The 26,197-nt window shown below is 47.6% G+C and overlaps 1 protein-coding gene across 2 annotated transcripts; it reads right to left on the reverse strand.

Annotated features, from left to right (window-relative positions):
* Positions 1-1,114: 1,114 nt before the first annotated feature.
* On the reverse strand, positions 1,115-21,310 carry STEAP3 (STEAP3 metalloreductase). Of its 2 annotated transcripts, XM_026852096.1 has the most exons (5): positions 21,255-21,310; positions 13,856-14,339; positions 12,854-13,381; positions 11,117-11,281; positions 1,115-3,691 (listed from the first exon to the last, which is right to left on the reverse strand). In XM_026852096.1, the coding sequence occupies exons 1-5, from the start codon at positions 21,293-21,295 to the stop codon at positions 3,401-3,403; spliced, it is 1,509 nt and encodes a 502-aa protein (XP_026707897.1). In that variant the 5' UTR covers positions 21,296-21,310; the 3' UTR covers positions 1,115-3,400. The 2 variants fall into 2 exon arrangements, with proteins under 2 accessions (XP_026707897.1, XP_026707898.1); XM_026852097.1 differs by lacking the exon at positions 11,117-11,281.
* Positions 21,311-26,197: the final 4,887 nt, after the last annotated feature.

The raw sequence follows: 26,197 nt of genomic DNA on the forward strand, positions 1-26,197 counted from the left end.
ATGGATCACAGCAATGATCATTTTCAGTTATTACATTGATAACGTGACTCCACCAGCTGCTGGCTGTAGTGGGTTTTATTTCCTGGTGGTTAAATTCTAGATAATCACACTACTACTGCCATTAAACTAATGGTATTATTTAGGGGAAGAAGGGAAAAAATACTTAAATGAGTTCTGATATAATTATATTGACCTGTTCAGAATATCTTTTATATAACTACACATGCCAGTGATTAAAACTGGCTTTATGCTTACAGCTTTTTCAGTTGGTTCTTACATATCCCAGAGGCACACAGTAGGCAATATAGAAAGTAAAAATATAAAGAATTTACATTCCAGCTATATATTCTGCAATAATACATATGTGTGTGTGTACATATACACAGAGACAAACTCAAAGTGCAAAACCAGTTAATTGATAAATTTTAAACTAACCTTGCTGAATCCCCTATTCGTATCAAAAAATGCATAGGGAAAAGATATTTGCAGAATTCCTCAAACTACTTTTCAGCGTTCCAGAATCTGAAGGAATTACTCAAACTGTTGTGTCAAAGATTTTAAGGACCAGATGCCTACAGAGGGCACCATTGAAATGCTGTTCTGCATTTACAGGAATTGGTTTCCAAAGGGATGGTGACTGGCTGAACAGTATGTTGGCACAGGTGTTACCTGGAGACACTTGACCAGCCTTTTTTTAGATGCTGGGGAGCTGCAGTAGCTGTGGGGATTCTGAGATGGCTCATCTGTCCATCTGGGCTCATGTCCATCTGAAGGGCACCATGCTGACTCGCTAACGGAGCCAGCTCCTCAGGTAGGTCTGGTTCCCTGACTCTGCTTCTGCTCATGAAAACTGTCCCTTTGCCATTGATGGGAAAGGGGCGGGTGGGTGTGAAAGTCTTGTAAACAAAGCAAAGGTGCAAACGTTATTTCTGCTGGGCAGAAAGTTGAGTCTTTAACCTCATAGCCACTCACAAGAAAACCACACCTTTCCCCTTGAAGACAAAGCGTGCAAAACTGTGTAATGTTTTTTTCCCTGCCTCCTAATCTTTTTTTTTTTTTTTTTTTTTTTTTTTTTTTTTTTTTTTTTTTTTTTTTTTTTTTTTTTTTTTTTTTTTTTTACCATCAGGCAGTAGTCTTGCCTGATCTAAAGATGTGAAAAGGAGCTTAGGTCGGAAAAAAGAGGTATTGGAATACACTATTGTAACCTGAAAATGTGTAAACTGGTGCTTTTCTGTTGACTTTGCTTGATAATGAAATGGAAGAGAAGACTAAAAGAACAAGCTTGATGAATCCAGTTTTCCCTCAAGGATGACTTAAACTGGAGTGGGTAGAACTATACAGGTGACACTGTCTCAAATCCACGCAGAAACTTAACCTACCATTCAACCACAAATAAATAGTGCTGGGTAATCAGTCTGCTTGGTGAGTGATTTGATCAGGTGCCTGTCTGGGCTAGGTTGTGGAGGTGGATGGGGAAACCTGAATAACTGCAACGTTCTGAAAGGGAGAGTAGGAAAGAATGGTATCCTCCTGCTATTGCCAAAAAAAAAAATTACAAAAACCCCCCAAAACATCAGCCGATTATGAAATCTAGGCATTTCCCTCATACCATTTGCTTTCTATTCAGTGAAAAGAAGTGTTTGGAGACTTTACCATAAGCTGTAGGCGAGAACTGAAATATCATCACTGGCACTGAGAGGAATATTTGATAATATTACTCACTGTAGTTATTTGAAGCTAAAGAGGAAATTCTTAAGATTCTCTGATGGTGTAGAAATCATCCAGGTTACAGAAGCAATTCTGGCTTGCAGAAGGGCTTATGTGCCCCAAATTTGATCATTCCCCCCCACTTACATTAACTGGTCTAGTAACAAGTACTTTCTTGTCCCACAAACGGCACCTTGTTTGATGCTGGCAGCTGTTGTTTTTCAAAACAATACTGAACACTGAGTGGTGTCTTTGACTTAACTGTAGGAAAATGAGGCTTTTCTAGCCATGTCCTTGTATCTGACCTAGTGAGGTAAAGTCATCACGATTGCTTGCATTTAAATGAGCTTTTGTGAATGGCTGTCCATTCTCTGTTTGGTGATTTGGATGTCCAAAACCTAAAGAATTACTCTGATAAAGAGCAAGAGCTTGAAAGGATAGAAAGTGACAGGTAGGAAAAGAAATTAGGACAGAAATCTTCATTGCCCTGTACTTTGTCCAAAGTGGCTGTGAAGTCAGAAGAGCATTTGATACCTGCTATGTGATCTAGCAAGTGACTTCTTAAGGTGCAACACAATGAAGGACTGTGCTCAAAATGTACAACTGCTGTGTTTTCATGTTGTGATCAAGACTTGCTGATCCCTTTGTAAGACTGTTCAAAGATCTTATGACTGCTAGAGAAACTGGTGGGTTTAGAGCTGCTGTTTTGTCTGCATAAATGGGCATGTTCAGGTGACAATGATTTCTAAAAGCTTCGCCCTAATATTTGATGTAAGGCCAGCTGGAAGGCCTTGGTTTTCTCTATGTAATTTTGTGAAGCAGCAGGTCTTTCCGATAATTATCTTCGCTCTATTTCCATCAAATACTGCTTGAAACTTTGGCTTAGTAAAACAGAGAACTTGCAGCAGCAGCAGCTGTCATCTCAGAGCTAGCAGTGCAGACCAGACATGTGATATTAGGGACATCTCTCTCTTCAAATGCTTTTATTCTGCTGGATAAGGTGCTTTGTTTCTGTAGCTTATAAGCATGCACCAGGCACAGCTTACAGGACCAGAAGTGTTGTCTGTATGTGAGAGAACAGGGATACTTGGACTTGCTGTCAGGTTTGGATGCTTTTAGTAACATCTGCAGATGCTACGGAACATAGATATTGCTGTTCTTTGTTGTTCATACAGTTCTCGAGGAGACTAAAAGCAGAGACAATTCATCTTTCTAAACATCACTGTCTTGATTGAGCCAGACACTGAAGGGGCAGGATATTTTTGCTGTCATAAACCCCAGGAAATCTGTGCTACTTTGTATTACAAAAAAAAAAAAAAAAAGAAAAAGGCATTGAAATTTATGAGAGCAGCTAGGGAAGCAACCAAAAAGTACTGGTCTGAGGAGCTGTCAGCCAGCACCTCAAGTGACTGATCTGACTAACAAAGTCCATCAGTTTCCCATGTGTATTAGTGTTGCTAGCTTGGCTTTCACGGTCATTTTTAAGGCAATAATTGTCCTAGCAAATCAGCAATATAATTTAACTACCACTGTCTTAAACTAGTTTTATGGTCATCCGTTTTCTAAAGTCACCAGATTTTATTATTTACCCACAATACAATTATACCAAAACATACATATATTTAAGAAAAAGAAACACCTTTATATAAATGTTGATAGCACTTTGAAATCGTCTGTCACAGCTGGGGCTCTGTTAGACGTTGCTAGAGGTTTCCCCGCTTGAATATTCCCCCGTTGCACTGGGCAGGACAAACTTCACGTATCTCCCCTTCTCCCAGCCCCTCCTTATTCGCAGAAGTCTTTGCCGGATGCAGGGCAAAATGAAGATGATTTTTGCTAGGATCACAGTACATGGGACAAGCAGCGTGAGGGTGTAGGTCGGAGGCAGGTAGAATTTGTACTGGTTCTCATCGAAGGCCCTTGACCATCCGTATGTGAGTGTGTGTAGAGTGCTGATTACCAAGGCAATATATCCAAGGGTGGACTAAAAGGAAGAGAAACACATGCCAGTTAGCAGAGGACCTTGTGCCTGGCTATTTTCCTGTATTTTTTTACACTATTTTTTAAGTGTTCATAGCACAGAGAAAGAAATGAGTATTCCTACGTTTCTTGGACAGAATAAAATGCGGCTGGAAGTCTTTTGTGGGTAGTGTGCCAGACTGCATTTTTCTTTTTCTAATCAGAGGTTAAGTGTGATATTAGAAACTCAGCAGGAGTTTCCCAGAAGATGCTGCCAATTTGGCTGAGAGGTGGGCTCCTGCCTCCGTGTGAAGCAGCAGCCCCCAGCCCCTGCTGAGCACGTAACCACGGGCAGCTCACAAATGCTCCTCCCGAGCCGGAGCTGTGAGCTCCGCTGCCTGCCGGTCCATGGCTGGCGAGAGGCTGGTGGCTGGCGGGGTGAAGCATCGTTACTGTGGCTCTGGACCAGCAGTTGGCATTGGTCAGAAGTTGGTGAAGCCGTAGCTTTGCACAGAGCAAAGAGGCCTTCAGGTAACTGCCATCATCTACAGGAAAATGAGATAGTGGAGACAGAAGTGCTCTGTTCTGAGGTAAGCAACAGCCCTGAAGGGTTTCTCTCTCTGTCTGACAGATCTATGCTGGTTTGTAAGGCAGACCATTAGGCTGTGATGGACTAAGTCCTTGAAATGGGGAGTCAGGAGCCTTTTATCCACTCAGGGAAGCAGCAGGAATGCAGACCCTGTTCTGCAGTGAAGAACTTCCCCCAGTTTCAGCTGAGATCATGGCTCCCAAGCACCCAGAGACAGCATTTTGCCTGTATTTTTCCAGCTCCCCCTAAGGGTTGCTCTCTAGGGAAGTTTTAAACTGGTCCCCTCACTGGTGGTTTCCTGCCAGCATCAGAGGTGGTGGCTCCTGAGCTTGCCAGCTCCCACTGCCCCCTGGCACTCAGCAGGAGCTGGGCGCTCGCTCCTGGAGACATCTCAAGTACAAGCCTTTGCTGCTGTGTTTTCAAAGAACAGCACAGGTGTAGCATATTGCTCTGCTGCTCTTTGAATGCTTGGTCTAAGCCTGCAATAACAACAAAATTCCAAGATGCCTAGACAGAGAAAATTTCACTGCTCATGTCCCCAGCTTAGCGAAGAAAGCCTTTACAAGTCAAAATATCTGGCTTGGTGCAGCTAGTCAGAGATCAGCAAGAAACAGTCTTCCTGAACATCCAGGGAAGAGGACACTGCAGGGAAATAAAGGACATGGGGAAGACAGGAGGAAGGACTCACAATTATTTCTTGAAAAAATAATCTCATCTGGAAAACTACTCAATTCAAAGCATCTCTTCCTATTTTTGATTGTTGGGAAACTATTTAAAAACCCAGAAAACTTTTTAAAATGTACCATGTTGTTACCAACAAACTAGACCAAGACTCCTCTAACTTTCATTTAGGCAGCCGAGAGGACTGGGCAGGGGAGGGAAGGAGGGCTCTAAAACATGCTGCCAGATCTAGGTACTTCACTTTGACAGCCCCTATCAGGCAGTCATGTCGGTGTTGCTGAATCCTGCCAAGATTTCACCCATATGATCCCCTGCCAATGTAGGGAGCTCTCCTCTGTGTTACGGCTGAGCATTAGTCAAGGTCATGCCAGGTGTTGGGAGAAGATCTGTGAACTGAGCCTCAGTCCTGCATGAATCCCCACACCCATCCTTTCTCCTAGGGACAGCTGTCCTTATCAGAAGCTACGTCCAATTCCTAAACCAAAAGTGCTAACAAGCAGCAAACCTGAACAGGGTCAACATCTTTGTTGGTGACATTGTCAGTGGGATTGAGTGCACCCTCACCAAATTTGCTGACACTGAGCTGTGTGGTGCTGTTGACACGCTGGAGGGAAGGGATGTGCCATCCAGAGGGACCTGGACAGGCTGGAGAGGTGGGACTGTGCAAACCTCATGGAGTTCAACAAGGCCAAGGGCAAGGTCCTGCCCATGGGTCGGGGCAATCCCAAGCACAAATCCAGGCTGGGCCGTGAGTGTATTGGGAGCAGCCCTGAGGAGAAGGACTTGGGGGTATCAGTGGATGGAAAACTGACTGTGAGCCAGCAACATGCACTCACAGCCCAGAAAGCCAACCGTGTCCTGGGCTGTATGAAGAGCAGTGTGGGCAGCAGGTCGAGGGAGGGGATTCTCCCCCTCTGCTCTGCTCTCGTGAGACCCCCCTGCAGTGCTGTGTCCAGCTCTGGGGCTTCCAACAGAAGAAGGACATGGACCTGCTTGAGTGGGTCCAAAGGAGGCCACAAAGATGCTCAGGGGGCTGCAGCACCTCTCCTGTGAGGACAGGCTGAGAGATTTGGGGTTGTTCAGCCTGGAGAAGAGAAGGCTCTGGGGAGACCTTAGAGTGGTGTTCCAGTACTTCAGGGGGCTGCAGGAAAGATGGGGAGGGACTCTTTATAAAGGATAGGATGAGGGGTGATGGTTTTAAACTGTCAGAGGGTGGATTTAGATTAGATGTAAGGAAGAAATTCTTTACTATGAGGGTGGTGAGACACTTAAACAGGTTTCCCAGAGAAGCTGTGGCTGCCCCCTCCCTGTCAGTGTTCAAGGCCAGGTTGGATGGGGATTTGAGCCCCTGGCTGCAATAACAACCAAATTCCAAGATGCCTAGAGAGGGAAAATTTCGCTGCTCACGTACCCAGCTTAGGGAAGGAAGCCTTTACAAGTCAAAATATCTGGTCAATATTAGCCCTCGTCTAGTGGAAGGTGTCCCTGTTCATGGCAGGGGGGGCTGGAACTGGATGATCTTCAAGGTCTTCTCCGACCCAACCCATTCTACAGTTCTATGATTCTAAGATTGGTTTCACTTAGAAAATGAAGGAGTTTGCTGCAATATGCCACGATCGCAGTTGAACCTTACAGCAGGACCCGATCCATAGCTCATCCATATTTTATTGACTCTGAGCTTTTCTCTAACAGGCAAAAAAACCCCTGTGTGGCAAAAGGTTGGAAGTACCAGCTTGAGACTCCTATGGCAGAGCAGAGATATAAAGCAGGGCAGGGGAAAAGGGGACAGGTGAAGTCCAAGAGCAGCAGATGCTTTCTGCCCTGGGTGGAGGATGCATTCAGAGTGTGCCTGAGCAGGGCTTTATGCACAGCAGACATGTCAGAGCTGCAGATAATTAGTTTGTTCCTCTATGGTTTCTTTTTAAAGCGCTGCTGGTACTGGGGGAGAGTAGGAGTGGAAATTAGTAGCACAAAAGGTGACAAACCATCACAGGCGCACAGTGACTCACCTTTGTGTGTGGACAGCAAGGCACATGAAACAAAAAAGCAAACTGGCAAAAAATGTGTGGATAAGCTGCTGTTGGCTGCAAAGAGCGCTAGCAGCTACTCAGCAGCAATGGGCTGATCGGCTCATAACAGAAATGAGGGGCTGTCTGGTGAGAGCCGGGGGTGCCCAGGGAGGGTCCCAATGCGGATGGTGACTGAAGGACCTGTGGTTCAGCTGCACCCGCCACACAGCTGGGTACAGACCACAGCTGGTCTGTAAATGCATGAAAATCAAAAGTTTTGCTGATCGCAGCTTGGCTCAGTATCTACAGCTAAATATACACTCAGTATAGTACAATGCAGAGCCTGCTGAGCACCCCCCAGGGGCTAATCTGCCAACGTGCTTATCCCTGATACTGCACTGAGTTTTGAAGCTCTGCTCTCTTTTATCCTCTCAGTGCAATTTCTGGCTATGAAACTTTTTTTTTTGGTTTTGTTTTGAACAGTGGCAGGGGTTTCTTTTGCCCTGTCACAGCATGGGGAATGAGGGGCCACCACCCATGTAAGGTGTTAGAGCCCTCTGAAAGACAGCTGTATGAAGATGGTATCTTCTAATGTAGGCTTTGCATACATTTTCTATTCTGTATTCTCTTGTATCTCTCCCATCTCCTTAGTGTTTTTGAGGCTCCCTGTAATGCATCAGTGTGAAGGTGACTCAGTCGCATGTGGCTCATTTAGAAATGTCTAGATAGCGTCCAAAGCAAACAGCCCCTTCCTGACCCAAATATGTTTCTGACTTCTGCTGCCGTCAGTCCCGTGAAGTCATTAGCTCCATGGAAGCGGCTCTGGTTTGCACTTCATCGACAGGAGGGTCAGAAAAGGTCTGATGACAGATTCTTTATATCTTGTGATACACGAGCTAAGAAAGAAACCAGGTCAATTCAACCTTCAAATTCCAGGAGGACCTCTAGGATGGGAAGGTAAAGGCAATCATACACATTTTTACTTCTCAGCCAATTAGAGTTGATTTGTAAATAACTGGGGAACATTAAAAATGTCTTCTCTAAGTTGAATTACATACGCATCATTCCTGTTATCCAGTCTCTAGATCCTGTACATTTTCTGTTAATCAAAACTGGACATATAGGAGAAGAGTGTATCTAATTTAACTATATTTAATTGAAATTTGTGTATGTGCAAGAATTACTACAAAAAATAACTTTTTTCCTAAAATCTTAGCAAAATACAAATGGGATTTTTGGCCTGTCAGGCAACAGATGTGTATTTTAAGAGTGTGGCAGTATCCCATGACACATACATGTGCACACACTGCTGCTGGAAAATGTCAGACTTGGGAAGCTCTGGGTAAGGAGGGGGTTAAAGTGGCTCCTGAATTTGTAACAAGCCCCGGCCCTCTCTCAAATGTGGCTTTTGGTACAACATCTCTCAAACACACCAGCCAGTTCATCTGAAATGGCAACGAACTGCTGCATTTTCTGGGAGACATCTGGCTGGGGTGGCTGCGCTCCGCATTTTCCTTTTTTTACTTTTCCCAGGCCTGGGAAGCCACGATGCCCCTGATGTCTTGTAAAAGGATCAAGTGCTAGACATCCCAAATATTTGAGAAAGCAGTCTCATGCTTCACCCCCTTGTGCTGCTGTGCATTAATTCAGGGAGGATCACATTGCATGCTACGTGAATGTTAACTTCTGGAGTTTGGGAGCAGTAGCTGTATCTGCTCTTAATTTCCTCAAGAAAGGCATCACCAACTTAGTGAAAAGTAAATAATTTTTAAAAGTCCTCATTAAAAAAAGACAAACCAAAACAGAAGCTACCGTGCTAAGAGATCTCTAACTTGCTCTTCTTACGTGATATTTCCACAGTAGGGCTCAATACCAGCCATGCCTCTCCTGCACGTGATCAGTTGGGAGCTCGTGTCGCACTGTCATGCTTTATCCCATGGGGACAGAAATAGGTGTATCTTTCCATGAACTAAGCCAGCCGGTTCCCATTTGGGGCAGCCAAGAGCTATTTTGGAGCTGACCATCATGTATTTGTCTGGTCCCAGTGCCAACATACACTTAGAAATACACAGGAAGGGGTCCCAAAGGGCAGATGCGACAGTCGTGTTACAGGCACTCATAGGAGATGGCAACACTACCTTGCTGTGACCATGTATGTATTACACAACACAACGCCAGCACCCTCCAGGAGAGCTGCCAGGCTGCCTTGGGAGCCAAAGGGAAATGCAGGGGGTTTCAAAGCCTCCTTCCAGGCTGCAAGGAGACACTTCCCTTCATTTGGGATTCCTGGTATGAGATGCCTAAGCCAGGATTGATTAATCCAACGTCCCAGTGGCTGCAGCCCTCCCCTGAGACATGATGATGAGAATTAATATGCTCCCGTTGTCCAATCTGAAAGAGAGCTTTAAAGCCAGGTTTCCCTTCTCCCTGAGGGACAGTCTCTTGGGTCAAGCTCTCCTGGTGAGGCTCTGCTACTCAGTGTAAATAATTACTCGCTAGTCCATGGTAAGAGAGGAAAAATGACAAACTGACTTGCTCGTTTGGTGATTGGGGCACTTGTGAAGGGAGCAGGCTTCAAACTCCTGCTCTAATGAATATTGAATTATTTATATGCTGCTGAAGAGCTTCAACATGATGATAGATATTCACCTCCACATCCCCGAACCCTGCCCTCCCTTTTTGAAGGGTTAGGTGTGCACTGGTGTGATGCACAGGGAGGTGATGCAGGGGGACAGGGTCCCATGGGGGCTTACGCATGTTGGGGTGCCACGGGGGTCACTGCAGCAAGACTTGAAGCCTGGTGCACACTAAGCAGCAGTGATGTAAGAGACACAAATAACACGGGGTTTTAGGGCTATGGGATATGACAATGACATGGCCTCAAAATCAGCTCTAATGTACGGGGAATACTTGAAGGTTCATTCCCTGCTATCCCTGTTAGTTAGGCCTAAGCCTGGCTCCAGGTACATCCTTGAGAACACTGCAGCCCTGGAGTTTGAGTTTGTGAATGTGCCACGTGGTGGACCCAGGTCACTCAAGGAATTTGGCCCTTGGGAGCTTGGACATCGCTGCGAGTGGGAAGAAGGCTCCTAAACCACTGAATGACTTTGGAGAAAGAAAAATTACATTCCTAATTACTTTTTGAATCAGACGTGGACTCTTCATTGAAATCATATCCAGGTCTCTGTGCTTCTTAGGCTCTGGCATTTTTATAGACCAGTCTAAGCCTTTTCAAACCTACTGAATATTTGGGTGCATGCAAGCTCTGCCAAACCTGACCTCCCTCTGCACTGTCCTCCCAGCGCTTTCCTTTTCAGAAGCTCACTCTCCCTGAAATGCAAGGGCAGATCTGTGTCCCGCAGCCAGCTGTCGCCATGGCAGGTTACCTGCCTGCCCTCCACAATCTGGTGCAAACCCTCCGCAACATCACTGACATGTCATGCAAGGTGCAGACTCCCTGCAGCATCTCCAACATGATGTGTATGGTGCAAACTCCCTGCAGCAGCCCTGACATGTTGTGAATGACTGATACGTGTCCGGCTCCAAGGGGGATCCTACCCAGAGAAGCAAACAACCCTGCATTCTGAAAATGACCCCAAGGCTTTCTGCCTTTTGACCTGTGTGACTTTAGGAGGTTTTTAGCTGTGAATGGCAGTGCTGCTCCTGGGTGCCAAGTGAGGGGGGAAAGGACTCTGAAGAAGGGTATCACACAAGCAAAACTGAAGCTGTTTTTTTCTCAGGATCTTTAACTAATGCTGCTAAATGCAGGGGAGAATTTCAGCCAAGACATTAAAGACTCCCTCCTGCAAAGCCTGCTACTAATCCTCACGTGGATGCCCATGACACATTACATTTTCCCTTCCCCCCAAAACAGCAGCACCCTCCGCAGACCAGGCGAGAGAGCAGCGCAGCCCCCCTGGGACCCACCACATCCTGCTGCCCTGCCATCACTGCTCAGTGTCACCTCCTGGGTGGGAGGTCCATGGCTCCAGGGTGCACGGAGAGGCGTGGAGCAGCAGGGTTTGCCCTTAACACCCAGCACAGCTTGCAGTTGCCGTGCCGGAGCCAGAGACGTGCTGGGATGGCAGGTCAACCTCTGCCCTCCATGGCCTGCATGAAGGCCTGACTGACTGCAGAATCACTCTCTGGCATCGGCAAATGTCAACTTTACCTGAATGAAACTGAATTCCCTCCAGTTGAGAGAGTTTGCGATGGATGGAAGTGAAGTGATGGCAAGTAACGACAGCAAGCCCAGGGCAATTATTCCAACAGAGATATAAATCTCCATCCTCCAGACTTCCTCCTCTACCCAGATATTCATCTTCTTCTCCATAGCCTGGCATGACAATGAAGGTTTGTTAAAATGGAGTGCTTAGAAATAGAGGAACTGAATTTTATCTGTATGTTTTGGTTTTAGAAGCAGGTTTCCTGGATGAAGATTGAGTCCTATTTGCACCTCCAGCACTATTTGCTTATTTGGGAGGTGTGGAAATGCTTTTTTATCCCACCACCATTTGGCCAAAGCTAGACCTGATTCGAAGCCTGCTGGGAAGAACTGCTGAATGCTCCCAGCTCCCACAGCCTGTAACCACAGCAGCAAGCCCCAAAGTCGCATTTGGAAAGATAATTAGAATGAGAAGTCAGTTTAAAGCCATGAAAACAAATACAGATGCTTGAATATGCAGTAGTCTCCTAATACCCTTTGTTTTAAGTGCATTTAGGGGGGGAAATTGTTCATGCTAATGGAAGGGAAGATGGGTTTTATGCTGCATGGCAAAGAGGAACATTTAGAACCGTCCTCTTTAGCCCATTAAATGGGTTTAATTTACTAAACAAAGATGTTGCTAGAAAACAGGAGGTAGAGGGGAAATGAACACAGGATGCTTGCCTGAGATTAATGTGCGACTGTGGCAATTGAGAAGGACCTGCTCGAGGCTGGAGCTGAGAGGCTGGGGATGTTGTTTGATGGATGCTTTGAACAGGAACTGCTGCTGAAAGCAGCCATCCTGCTCCCCTCTGCCCCCATGGCCTCTTCCCTCCTCTCTGTTGGGACAAGCGTTTGGAAACACTCAGGCAAGTATCCCAACACAGAAAGTGGCTTGGTTGTGAGGCAATTCCGTGATCAGGTTCCCCACTCAGCTGCATGAAGCTTGTGCCATCCCAGGAGGGAGTGAGGTGCAGCAGCAAGAAGCCAGGGGCAGAAGGGCAGAATCACATTTTCCCATGGCACTGCCAAGTTACAGAGCTGGCAGAATTCCCTAAAGGTATCTCACACTGCATAAACACTGCTGAGAGTCTCAATAAGGCAATAAAGTCCTTTTCCATTTCCTTGTTCTCTTAGGCTATGATCAGTTCTTCACCATCACTTTGTTAAACTCCTGGAGGCACACTGTGATGAAGACACACCTACAAAACAATTCCCACCCCAGGTTATGACTTGGCCACTCCAGCAGGTACCTACTGTGAACGCCAGGGATCTCCCAAAATCTAGGGAGAAAAGTTGAGGGGAACTCTGCTCCCTCCACCACTAGATTTCTCCTCTCCTAGCATTTTTCCTGCCTCTGCCCTAGTCTCAGACATGCCAGGGGCCAGGCAAGGCTGGTTTCAGAGGCTTGTCTGTGCTTCTGGGGAGCAATGGCATGTCGTGTTTGGTCCTAGCCCTGGCTGTAAATGCACGGGCAACATCCTGCTAAGATGACTGTTCCTCATTGTGGATGGGTGCATGGCCAGTGTGTGGTATGCGGTTGCCCTGTGGAGGAAATGCTTGTAAAGAGAACAGCTTATATCCACTGTCCCACATGTGCTTTGGAAAGTGAATGCAAAACCCAAGATATTAAGCCCACTACCCAACATCTGGATGTGTGCAGGAGGTTACTACAGGTGCTGACCTGAAGAGTACCCACATTACCTGCTTGACGGCCGTCTCGATTAACTGGTAGCGGTGGGAGCGGCGCATGGGCAGACAGAGGCTGTACACGGCATGCAACGCTGCACAGAAGAAGCTGAGGAGACCAATCTGCTTTCGGTGCTGGAGCCACTGGTCAAGCCAATCTGGAAAGCGCCTGTATTTGGTGCCGTAGTAGAGTTGCGAGCAGGCTGCCAGCACCCCGGGCAGGTAGACGAGCGACAGCATGACGTAGGCCACGCAAGGCAGCGTTGTATTGACCACCTCGATGGGGATCTTGTACAACTTGTTCTTCTGCTCCCTGATGTAAGGGTGGATGACCTGTCGGATCAGGTTGTAAGTGAAGAAGCAAAGAAAGAGCCCCAGAGCTAAAAGAACGGGGATTTTCCAGGCTGGCAAGAGGCGCAGGGGAATGTTCTCAATCTCACAGGCTGATGACATGCAGCCCATGTCCACAGGGGTGAATCCCATGACTTGAGCAATTTCTGCTACAGTGCGCTTGGCTTCTTGGTTATTTGAGCAAATCAGAACCTGCAATGAACAGAAAGATACACACAGGGCAAAGAGAGATCAGGCTGCTGGGAATGCGTGCGCTGGGAGGGATGCTGTGCTAAAGGGAGCCTATGTTTTTCCACTGATCATCATGCTTTCTGGCAGGCTTTCTGATGGGGATTTACCATGGCTGCCAAAGACCTCTCTCCTGGACAGGTTTCCTTTCATGTGTGCACCACCAGTTTGTTTTACAGGCTGTGTTTAGATAAACAGACAATTAAATAATACTAGACAATTAAATAATACTTTTCACTTGGCCAGAGGCTCCATAGACTACAAAGCATGAAGTAAGTGAGGGTACTTCATTTCTGAGCAAAGAAATGCAGGTGGTCTCTGGATGCAAGAGTCAGCACTCAGACCCCTTCTCCTGGAGCCTAAGGCCATTTGCTGATCCTGCCAGACCTCAGCTGCTGAAACAGTGGGGATTTGGCCCTTGTCAGAAGAAAACAATACCTGCTTATTTCCATCCCTGGCACCTGACTGCAGCGTCCACGCAGAAACCACATTAAAACCCTTGACCACGGTGCAGGCTGGGAACAGGGAAGCCAAGTACTCAGCATTGGATTCTTTGTGATGGTTGACCTCAGTGTTGTTACTAACGTCCACCAGGATCTTGCCTGCCAGCACATCAGCCAGGTCGCAGAGGGTGGAGTAATGTTCCCTGAAAACCGCCACAAAAATGACATCCGTCTTCTTCACCGCCTCAGCCTGGAAGGTGACTTCTGCTGCGGAAGGGAAGAGGCCGGCTTTTCGCTTCGGGTTGCGGCTGCCGACCACCACCTTGAACCCAGAGCATACCAAGCGGATGGCCAACGACCGTGCGAAGTCCCCGCTCCCCAGCACCCCGATGGTGCGGCCGGCTGCAGGCGTGGTGCTGGGGTCACCCTCCATGCTCCGATGGCCCAGGAGGGGTTTGGCCATGTCTCCTCTGGACATCCTGGCAGGAAAAACAAGGGGAAATGCAAGTTCACTGTGAAGTTCTTGCAGAGACCCCAGACCACATCTGCAGTCACGGGGAAAAATGCCACTTAGGCCACTTGAGCAGAAGTGCACGTGGTTTTGGTCCCAGTAGCCCAGGGCCCATCTGCCAAACCCACCAGCAAGTGTGCAGTAATGTACAAGCACCATCGGAGGGGGACAAAACACCATGCAGGGTTGGAAGGCGAAGGGTTTTAGGAAGGTTTCCCAGGTTTGTGTGATCTGACACCTGCTGGATGCACTCATCCATCCTTCGCTGTCCTTCATGATGGCATCTCACACTGCAAAGCCAGGGCAATGCTAACAGTGACCAGGACCAGCAGCTCTTAGACCCCCTTGGAGCTACCAGGCATCTTCTGAAAAGCCCGGGCCCAGGAGTCCATGGGGATCTCTGAGCCTACATCAGGAAAAGCTGTGGGCGTGCTTCTGATCTGCAGGAGCAGAATCAAGACAGGGAGTTTAAGATGGAATTAAAGTGTCCTAAATGTGGTAAACAAAGAGAGTTGCAGCATTTGCCTGTTCCAATATTTGGGTTTGGCAAGTGCTGTTTGCTTCAGCTCTTCAATGAGTAATGAGAACTTACTTGTGACATTTAAAAAATATATTAAAACATGATGGGATTTGCTCATGAAAGATCTTGATGAGCTTTACAAACGTTAATGAATTTTGCCCTGTAACACACTGCTCTCTGTAACAGATTAGATACTGAGGCCACGGAGAGGTTTTAAACAGATCAATAAATTCACAGGCAGCACACCAGCCAGCCCTGGAGGTCAGAATAAACTCGGGCAGGGAACTGCCAGGCTAGTCACGGGCTGTGCCACCAGCAGCTCAAATCTGCCTCCTGACTTAAGAAATGGCAAATTTGCCCTTAAGGAATGGCAAATTCCTTAAGGGCAGATTTTTAAAGGGCTGAGGAGGTGGCCCAGGGAATTTACATACCTGGACATCTGGCTTTTGTATTGGGCACACTGGGAGAGATTATAATAAAGACCATAATTAACAAACACATGATATATTGGGGACTCGGACAACTTGGTTTTGGTGAAGTACAGTCTTGCCTTACAGCTAGTCAAGTTCTTTCAGAGTGAAGGTGACCGCTCTGATGGGGTGACCTGGTCCCTGGCACAGGCTGTGTTCTTCATAGGCTTTTGAAAATGTCCTTCACCCAAGGCTTTTCTGGGATTGGCGCAGTAGTGGTGCAAAGGGGAAGGGCACTTCTGCATGAATAGTTACCAATGGGAAACAAAGGGTAAGAAGAAATAAATCATTTTCACAATGGGAATAGGTTATCAAGGGCTTTCCCTGAAGATCTGTGTTGTTGAACATGCTCGCAAGTGATCTGCGAAAGGGACTGAATATTAAGAAATGGAGCTTGTGTGGGGTAATAATTAAGGACAGTCGAACTTCATTGAGAAGAATCTGCAGAAGGATCTCCTAAATCAAAGTGCTTGAGCACCAAAGTTCACTACGGACACATGGCAAGACCTGCCTATGGGCATAAAACCCCCTAACTATATGTACACTTTAATGAGCTGTAAATTTGTTAAAACCACTCAGACAAATGAACTGAGGGTCACATTACTCTGGAAACACCAGCTTGGTGCTTCATGGCAGGCACACATCAAACAGAACCTGAACTGCTGGGGGAGAAGATCTCTGACACAGCCACTGTGATCTCTCAGTCCTGCTTCCCATGGAAAGCCCACAAAACACCTCAGCAGATGGACCTTGAAACTATAATTCGCTGTCCTGGATACAAAAAAAAATCATGGCTTCAGTGACAATACTGTTTCTATGGCAGAGGTCTGTCTGCTCTCCTTGCCTCTCACCAAGCAACTCCTTGTCCCAGAGACCAGAGATGTGTGTTCATGGAAGAAGTGCTCTCAGGAGAAAACAAGTGCTGAAGAAAGGCATGCTGACTTCTCCCCTATTAAACACCTTTCCTCTGCTCCCCACATATCACACAGACTTTCTTTCATGCTCCAGGTGAGCAAGAGAGTCCTGTTAAACTCAGAATTACTCATACTTCACTCTGAAGCTTTCTGCTTCTGTTCCAAACCTGCAGAAGGGTTTGTGTGCCGCAAGGCTGATTTGGTGGTGCTGACTCTGTCTGCTGGGTTAACCCAGGCTGCTGTCTGTGCACACAGCCCTGCCTTAGGTATATTCCATGTGTATCACAGTCACTAGGATGTTTCATCCAGGAATTAGTGGGAAAGACATACAAAAACAACACAGAAAACACTACTATACTGCTGTATAAATCCATAGATCAAACAGCACACTGCAGTTCTGCTCACTCCACTGCAAAAAAAGGGAATAAACCTAGAAAAGGGCCACATGGAAAGAGTAAGAGAGATGACAAAAGCTGTCAGCTTGGAAAAGAAACACATGGGCGAAGAGGGAGACGTGACCACCTGGAATTTCTTGGCATGAAGAGTAAACTCACAAGTGGAGCTCAGGTCAACAGCCATGCTGGAGAGCAACATGGAAACACCAGTCTGCTTTGTTCACAACCAGCTGTGCTGCAAAACCCCTAGTGTAAAGTAAAGCAGCTCAATCTGAAAAGATGGTGGGTTTGTTTGGGTTTTTTTTGTTTGTTTGTTTGTTTTTCCTGGCCCCTTCTTATCAGATGCTTTATCAAAAACTCACTGCTTTACTTTTTAGAAATCTTGTTCCACCTAAATTTATTCATGGCCAGAACTATTTGTTCTAGGGTCAACGCTGTTGTTCAGCCTAATAAGCTTTCTTTCCTACACCCCCCCCTCCTTTTCCACCACCTGTACGCACAAAATGTTATTCCAAAATAGAGATGCATCTCTGGCTCTCAGCCAAGGGGAGAGAAATCAACATTCAGGGTGACAAAGTGGTTGTTAACCGCAGACTCATTTTATAATCAATCTAAAGCACCTCAAAAGCTCTCTCCATGCTCTCATGGGGATGTGAATTTTGCTGCAAGCAAATTTTCTTGTAGTGTGTTTTCTCTGTCCTGTAGCTGCCACTGAACATGTAGAGAGATGTTAGCAATGTTTGGAGATAAACAGCTTTGCTGTCTCCAGTTATTTTGATTAAAAAGGATGACAGAATTAAATAGCCTTTGAAGTCAGCAGGGCAGTTAAAAAGTAAGATGCCTCAAAATCTTTTCTGTGGATTTTGGTGTGATTATTTCAGTCACGCTCTGACTGTTGGGGCTTTGGAGCAGGAGCCATCCCTGCTTCACAGCCTTTGGTGGGATGGCAGCATGGTCCCCACCGCCAGCTGCTGTCTGCTACCGTGGGTTGCATTGCCATCGCTGCCGCGCACTGAAATCCTGCCACAGAATGAGGAGAAAACCCCCCTTCCACTGTAAATGCATTTTGCAAAGACAAACACTGTGGGCTCTGTCTAACAGATGCCTGGAAATGGAGTGTCTGATTAGGCAACAGGTTTTTTTTCACTTCTGTATCTCTGTGGAGCACACAGACACCCCCCCCTCCCACCACCGCCCCTGACTTACCATGTTCACGCTTCTTCTTCTGCACCTATGGCCAGTGTGTTACTTGCTTAAAACTCTCCCTCCCAAAGCTAATTCTTCACAGCAAGGTAAACCCATACAAAGTCAGTGCAAATCACCGTGGCCAGGATGCTGTGGAGTCATCCGGAGGCAGAGGACGCCAAGAGTGAATACCACAGCGCTTGGACACCTCTTTAGTGTGCTGCAGCCTTAGATAAACCTCCTTTATTGATCTTCCCTATCAAGGAAACTGCACCCCTGCTGAGTTATGGCACATGCAATTCAAGGAGATCTGTTTCTTACCAAGGAAGCTACAAGATGACTTAGAGCACAGCCCAGTGGAAGTAACCTACCTTCAACCCTAACTGGGAAGCAGTTCCCTAATTAAAGTATCTAATACAATGTAAAGCTGTGCTTCAGCTAGTCTATTGTGACACCCTTATATGACTGTGTGAGGTTGCTATGTCCAGCTCTAGCATGCTTGTTCCTGTGTACTGTTCACCGACCGCATTGCAATTACTGCTATTATTTGCAGGACAATAAGCAGTGATGGGCAACGAGCAAGACGGGGAGCTCCTATCTGCCAGGCACCCTACCAAAACTGGCCAGAAGGCCACTCCTGCCCCAAAGAATGGGATCAGACAGACAAAAGCTGGGTGAAACGAAGCAGTCAAATCTCTGTTGCCCAGGCAGAGGGAGGGAGGGAGGGGCTCTCACAGAAGAAAAACATGGATAATTCAATGTATTTTGCACCTGAGGCTTGGCAGAGGCTGTTAGCTTAGGCTCAGTGCCAGGCAAACAAGGTTTTTCTGCCTCTCTGCCCACACTGAACAGCCTCGCTCAGGTTTTGCAGCAGGTTGGCCATTCTGGACAGAGCGGGGCTGCAGGAGCCCACTCAGGTGTCTCTGGGATCACAGCAGAGTTGATTTGCCAAGCAGATCATCCCCCACCGCTAACAGTGAGCCGGCTCAGTTGTTATCCTCTTTCAACAGACATGGGGGACTGAGATACTAATGATAAAAGAGTCCAGCAAGTTTGCCTGGAAAGACCCTGATATCCTTGACTATGTCTTTAACAACGAGACCATCTTTTTGGGCCCCTTTTACTTCCTCTGGTACAGGAGGATAGCCCTAGGTGGTTCCTGTAACTCCCAGTCTGGCCATGTTTGAGTCACAAACACTGAAGCAGGATGGACCTGTGGCGGCAAGGAATAAACTCCACTTCAGTTGTGGCCAAAAAAATCAAGACCTATTTCACTGCCTTGGTATTCAGATTTATCAGATAAAAGACAACTTAGTCTTTTACAACATTAGTTTTACAATAACTCTAATTAAAAAAGCAATGTCTTAAACATATCACTGAGTCAAACTGTGCCAAAGAACAGGGCAGCAATCTCATAAGGAGCTCCAAGTAATGGTACTGTCCAGTGCAACCAAACTGGTTCCTGTTTGCACAGAAGCTCATCTCTGAGCTCAGCCTCACACATGGAGCCTAAGCCAGCAGTACCTTGGCTAAAACAACTGGTTTTGTGCCTTCCCCAAGGTCAGGTTTTGTTTAGACTGACCACAACTGAGTCTGGAGTAGCTGTAGATTCAGCCCAGTGCAGGTCATCAGAGAGCCTGCTATGTGTGTGCTTCAGCTTCTGCGTTGGGGTTTTTTGAGATAAAGTACACGATTATTAGCTACATTCCCTAATGAGCAGATGGGTTGAAAGACCAGCAAACCACAAGAGGAATCAACTGATGTAGCAGAGCCCTTGGTCAAGTCCTTGCACATGAATGTCCTGCTTTCTGCACCAGGACTGTCCCTTAGGGCTCTGCCAGCCGCGGCTTGCACCCGGCTCCATGGAACATGGTCCCACAAATACACACGGGAGGGACAGGGGTGATCTCTGCCCCCAGGGGACTTTCAATCTGCATGGAGGGACCTTTGAACCATGGAGCTGAAGCCCTACAGCTTCTGTTTGCAGAGCCCTCTGCTCAGTGCTGTGCCTGCTGGCATCTCCTGCTGCGTTAACCCTTGAGAAGCCCCAGCTGGAATGGAGCATTCAGCACCTGAAGTCTCCATTCAGGGCTTCCTGTGAGCAGAAATACTCACTTTTTGGTTACAGCTGTTTTATTTCCAGAGAAAAGAAAACATTAAAGTCTCTTTCCCACACCCAGAGTGTCCCTCCAACACGCACAGTGAGTACCATGTACCTGTTGGAACTGGAACGGATTTAAGAAAAGGGCTTATCCAAAGCTGCTTTAATCTCAGCTCGGGTGAACATTTCAGGAGACCTTTCAGTCCTGCCCAGGCTGACTGGAAATAACCCCTCTGCTCTGCAGGCGAGGGAAGGAGTGGGGGAACCAGGCTCACTGACTCCTTCCCTCTTTCTCCTTCCAAAACAGAGTTAACTCCCCAACAGCGCAAACCAGGAACTGGCAAAGGGAATAAGTTACCCGTTGGTATTACTTCAGCCAGAAAAGCCATGTTGCAAACCTACCCGGGATGCCAGCCAGGCCATCAGAATGAGGAAATGCTGGGAGCCAGCCTCCCCCATCACCATCTTTTGGCCCCTTTGCTCATGGGGCGCACAGGGCAGGGAGTGCTGATGGGGAACAGGGGGGCTGTTCACCCTGTGAACCTACGGCCAGGGTGGGGACCTGCCCCGGGGGAGATGGTGCTGTCCTGAGCAGGCATCGCTGGGTGCTGAGGCTGTCCCTGAGAAATGGTGGGGACAGACCTGCTGTGGCACCTGCTGGGCTGCTGTGACCCCAGACCTGCCATGGGCTCCCGAGGGTGCTACATGTTCTCCTGCCACTGCTCCCCACCCCACTGCACTTTGCATTCACAGGTCCTCATGCCTCCCCCTCCCCCAGGGCAGGTGTTTATCCGATTATCTTATTTATCATGTGTTTATCTGTTAAAACCACTTCCATAAGCTCCTGCAGAGCCCAGCTTTCCCCCCTCTATCTCTCGATCCAATTAACCTCACTGCTTCCTTTCTTACCCCCAAAGGACACAGCAAATGATTCGCCCTCTCCTTCTCTGCAGACACATTCTGCATTTTGAGAATGGGTTTCACATCTCCCTTCAGTGTTTCCTGCACGAATGAAACCCAACTCTTTCCTCAGAGCTATTTGCTGAGAGTCTGACAACTCAGCCTCTCTTGCATGTTCTCATTTTTTGTGGAGGATTCCCAGAACTGCATTTCCAACCGAGCCCCTCAAAGGCACAGCTGGAGCAGAGGCACCACTTCCCCAGTGTGCCACTTCTCTTTCCTCATTGCAGCAGGCTGTTTGCTTTTGCACAACTGCATGACACTGTTGACTTACGGGCTATGGTGCCCATCACCCCATCCTCTGGCTCCCCACGGCCGCTGCCTGGCCGGTCACTCACCTGGTGTCCACACGGTCAGTCAGTCCTACCACACAGGACATAACACATGCCCTGTTTTTTTCAGAGCAGCTCTCCAATTTAAGAATCTTTAATTCTTAGTCTCCCCTCTAAAATGTCTCCAGTCCCTCCTAGCTCAGTGCCACCTACAAATGCAGTACGTGCCTCCCTATTCCATCACCCATTAATGAAAACACCGGCTGGCAGACACTGACCCTCTCCACTCTGTACACCCTGCAGTTATAAGCTTTGATAAATATTGAGGATGTTGTTTTTGGAAGCCAATGGTGAAGCCAAAGGCATGTTCCTGACCATGAGAAGTTCTTCACATGACCAAAATTCAAAAACATATTTCAAAACAGGGGAAAGTGAAGGAGAAAGGGCTACCAGAATTTCCCACAGGGGCAAAATAGCATCTCTTTCCCACACAACCTCAGACATTTTGGCTACAGTTTTCCTATAGAAATACATCAGCCTGTGGTCACTTTGGAGGGACAATTTCCCTTCCCAAGGTTAAACGGGTGATGTTAATGCTGAGCAGAAAAATCACCCACCTATGATATGGAACTGGACAATGAACTTTTGGCCTGTTCTTTTCATCAAAACTATATACTTTTAAGCACAGTTATCAACAGGTTCTCACACAGATATCCCCTAAGTTTCCCAAATTTGTCTCCAAAGGCAAGGGGCACCCCTTTGCAGTACATCTTCTCTGCAGCAAAGTCCTTGTCTGAAGAGCCTCCTCTGCAAAAAAAAAATCTTGCTGCCTCTGCCTGCTGTGTCAATAGAGTAATAAGAAGCCCGAGAAGAACCTGCCCTGTAATAAATCTTCATAAAATGGGAATCTGAAAGTCTGGGAAGCCTGGAGGTTTCATGGTAAAACCGTGGAAAGCACAGACCTGAAGCAAGATGGGGGCAGTGCTGATGCTGACATAGCACAGAGGACTTTATCTGACTAATGTGACTCTGAATAAGGTTATTTTCCCTGCTTATCATCTCACAGTTCTTAAGTGACATAAATGGGGTGGTTTAGAACAACTTCAGGTGCCATACTTAAGTCTTATGTGGCTTCTCTTGATTTATTTGGGGATCTTATTTCTCTTGCTGCTCTTATCAAACTAACAACTATCTCACAGTGACTCGCCCATTTCTGAGCCTTCACCCCCCGAAGTGCAGGGAGAGCAGGGAAGCAGCCAAAAACCAGGATGGTGGAAGCTTCTCAGGTAGATCTGAGATCATAATGCTCTGCAGCCAGACACAATGAGAGGAGGTGCTCCTGCCTGAACCAATCTGGGGAAAATCTCTACTGGTCTTCTCCAGGCTGTGTGCGGCGTTCTGCTGGGAGCTTGAGGGCTTTGGGGATGGTGAGACCTGACTTCAGCAGTCACCACAGGGAGCTGGCAGGCTCTGACTGTTTAAAACCTCTTTATTTCTTTCCAGGAAAGACGCAGAGGAATTGCGCATGAAAATATTTGGATTGGCTATTCCTGTGCTGCAGTGCCTGTTAGAAGGGTCTCCAAGATCAGCACTCCCTCGCCTTTCTGATTTTGTCTCTCCCGGTGACTCAAAGGATGCACAGGACCACACGGAGGGAGAAGACGGCCTGGGAGGCAGTGTGGTGTGGAGGGAGGACAGAACCCGTAGCATGGGGTCAGCCCTGCTCCTGCTGATCTTTCTTTCCTCCCTTGGAGCACTGACTCGGCACACAGCATGTAGAGGTAGCTCTGAGCCAGCCTTGAGTAAGCACAGCGGTGAAAACAGGGCCCTCTGCCCAGGAAAGATATCAAAGCTTGTGTTAGGGCCACATTTTGCCTCTTCTGCCTTTCCCAGCAGCTCCCAGGAAGCTACTAGAAGAGGTGGGGCAAACATAAGCAGCTGACCTGTTCAGGGATCCAGATGGGTGGGAGAGATGCTCTCCACTGAAAGTCAACTCACTGCCTTGAGATGCTGGGACCCCACAGCGCTCTGCCTTCCCCTTTCTGTTTGCCTGTGTCTGGCAGAAACGTGTCTTTGGTCCGACATCCCGGAGAGCAGAGCCAGGTCTCTTCACCCAGGGAGCACAGGGCTCTCACTGGTCAGCCCGGGCAGGTGAATTCACCTGGTCCCTTATGTTGAGGGACACCAAGCTGCTAACATCTTGCTGTGTGTGTGCCCTTCTGGCCATCTATTTTACATTTCTGTTTTTTTCTTCACTCTTTCAAGTGGGTGATGAGACCAACAGGAAAGGAGGAAGAAGAGGGAGTGTAACTGGCTGGGGAGGAGCTGGGTTGAAAAGAGAAGGTGGCAGGTGGCTTGACTGGGAAAGGACCACGGAAGGATGATGATTACAGTGATCATGCTGCCTTGTGAATATAGCACTTGCTTTGCCTGAACACACTATACTCCTGGGGGCATGTTCAAAGCATGCCGCAGACATACCTGCTGTGCTGAGCAGCTGTGCTGGGCAGGAGAGGTGTCTGGGAAGGACAATACCTTGGTATAAAGCAGCAGCAGAAGGTACGAACTCCATGGTACCTTCTCCAGAATGAGGGAAGCCTGGTGCATGTATGCACATGTGTGCACGTGTGGGTATGCACAGCACGTCTTCTCCCAGGGACCCCAACAACTTAACGAGACCCACATATGCTGGAAGAGTACAAACACCACGTATTTCACCACCGCTCAGGGTGTCCAGCTATGCTGGCTGCTGCAGAGGGAACCGATGCTGTCTGCCTGGTCAGTTCTGTCCATCTGGGATCCCTCTTTGATGGTCTTTAATGTGTTTTTTAAAGCCAGCTCTACTGGAGCACTGCCTTGCACACCCACCATTGGCAGGGATACCCTTGCAGTGAGAAGTTAATTTATTCCAAGTACCTGAAGTGAAGCATGTTGGTATCTATTAGCGCTTGTACATGATCAGTAGTTAGTATCAACATACTTCAGTGGTGAACACGTGTTATCTACAGACTCTGATTCTTGAAGCCTACGGTCTGTAGGGAGTAGGACATTTTTTCCAAAGACTACAGTGGTGTGTTCATATGAACTGAATGGAAATGCATATGCAAGTGTAACCACTACCAAGGCTTTAGAGAAACTCACTGAAAATCTGAGAACCTGGAAAAAGGATGGGAAGAATTTCTGTCTCAGTTCCTTAAACCCTGGGCAAAATTTTCAAAATGTTCAAGTGATTTAGGCCCCAAAGTACCTAAGGGCTTTTGGAAATGGGACATAAGCTTCCACATCACTGACATGTTTTCAAAGTGTTTTATGTTTCAGCTAAGCTACATTTCCCTTAAATTTGATGAAGATGGGAAGCTGCTTAATCCACTGTATGGCTGCAGGGAAAACTACCCTGTGAAGAAGCAGTAACTTAAAATTTGGAAGTAATTAGCATTTGCCTCCATCATGGGTTTGAATGAAAGCTAATTCTAATCAGTGATGTTAAACTTAAAGACAACAAATTAGTGGGTTTTAACTCTTGGTATGTGACATCTCTTATCACAGCTGCCAGTGTGTTTCCCACCTCTTGAGAGAGCCAGCGTGGCTGGCCTACTTCTTCACCCATCAGAAAAAATGTGTTTCCCCTGAATATAAACCTGCTTCTATTTATGAGTGTGATGTTACAAGGTCACAGTCAAAGCATAGTTCCTAACAATAAAAAGCAAAACAAACGAAACAGAAAAGTAAAAAGCAAAGCAAATTGAAAAAATAAATTATTATGCTTTCAAACAGCATGTTTACCTGGGGTTTGGTAAGGGTTTTTTAAACAAAGGCTTGTTGAGTCATCAACGTTTCTTCTTTACAATTACAGAGAAAATCAAATATGTGCAGTGACTATGGGATCTTGTATTACCGTACATTTGTTTCATAGCAAATGTAATTTTAAAAGAGGAGAAAACTTAGGCTTGATATAGTATTTAAATCTTGTTAGTCCTCCATCTCCTCAGCCCACAAGAGTACTGATGCTGTAGGTGATGGCCTTCCTCTCCCGCTGTCCCTCAATTTTGGTTTCTTGCTATGGGAGGTATTTTTCTGTGTGTTGGTTTTATGCAGAGTACACTGAGGGAAATGATCTGGGGTACTCAGTACCCGTCCATCCTCTGCTGGGCTCAGCAGGGTGCAGGCATTGCTAACACGAAGGCTCCCCCAAAGACCCCACTGATCAGCAAAGGGGCTGTCACGGCCCCGCACACCCGCTGGGCAGACGTTACACCCTGGCCAGGATCACAGGACAGGGACAGTCCCCACGTCAGGTCACATCACCTCTGGGGTGGTCCCACTACAAAGTCACCTCTCCAATTCCTTCACCGCTTTCATCCTTCGTTACGCCGACACGGATGAAATGCTGAAGTCCCCCCCAAAGAGCATCCTACCCTTGTTCCTCTTATAAGCCCCGACATCGCTACAGAAACCACATGGCTGCTCCCTGCTCGCCTCTGAGGGACCGTGGACCCTGGCCAAGATTTTCTCCAAGATTTTTTTATATCTCAGTGCTGATTTCTCCCTGGCTGGAAGAAGCCACTCATCTCCTCAAATTTATTTTGGCGAGCCGAGAATGAAAAAGTGAAACCGAAGTGCAAAGTGCTCTCCGAGGGCCACAACCCGCCTGGCGCATCCATCCACACCTCGGCACCCCACCGCGCCCACGGGACCGCAGCGCGACTCGGCTCGGAACGGCAAAAACCGCCCCGTTTCGGGCGGGTTTGTGCCCGGTGCCAGGGAGTTTCCCGCACCTGCACGGACGTGTCCGGCGGCCACGGGTGAGCGCTTCCAGCTGCAGCCCCCCCGCAGCGCAACCCCGCGGGGACCAGCATCCCGCCGGCTTCTTCCTAGTCAGCGCCCGGGTCTGGGACACACCGACCCCTCGGAAACCCCCCTCGGCTCCGGCCCCGACCCAACACTCGCACCGAGGCGGCCACGGCCGAAACGGCGCCGGGGGCCGCTCCCGCCGCCGGCCCGGACCCCCT

This window comes from Athene cunicularia (genome assembly GCF_003259725.1).
Source record: "Athene cunicularia isolate RWA chromosome 7 unlocalized genomic scaffold, athCun1 chr7_part1, whole genome shotgun sequence".
Classification (NCBI taxonomy): Eukaryota; Metazoa; Chordata; class Aves; order Strigiformes; family Strigidae; genus Athene; species Athene cunicularia.

Bases quoted from the DNA above. Each gene is read 5' to 3' on its own strand.
- STEAP3 (XM_026852096.1), bottom strand. From the start codon at position 21,295: ATGTCCTGTGTGGTAGGACTGACTGACCGTGTGGACACCAG. The intron at 14,340-21,254 runs GTGAGTGACCGG...TTTTCCTGCCAG, and splicing joins ACTGACCGTGTGGACACCAG to GATGTCCAGAGGAGACATGG. The intron at 11,282-12,853 runs GTAATGTGGGTA...TTGTCATGCCAG, and splicing joins TCGAGACGGCCGTCAAGCAG to GCTATGGAGAAGAAGATGAA.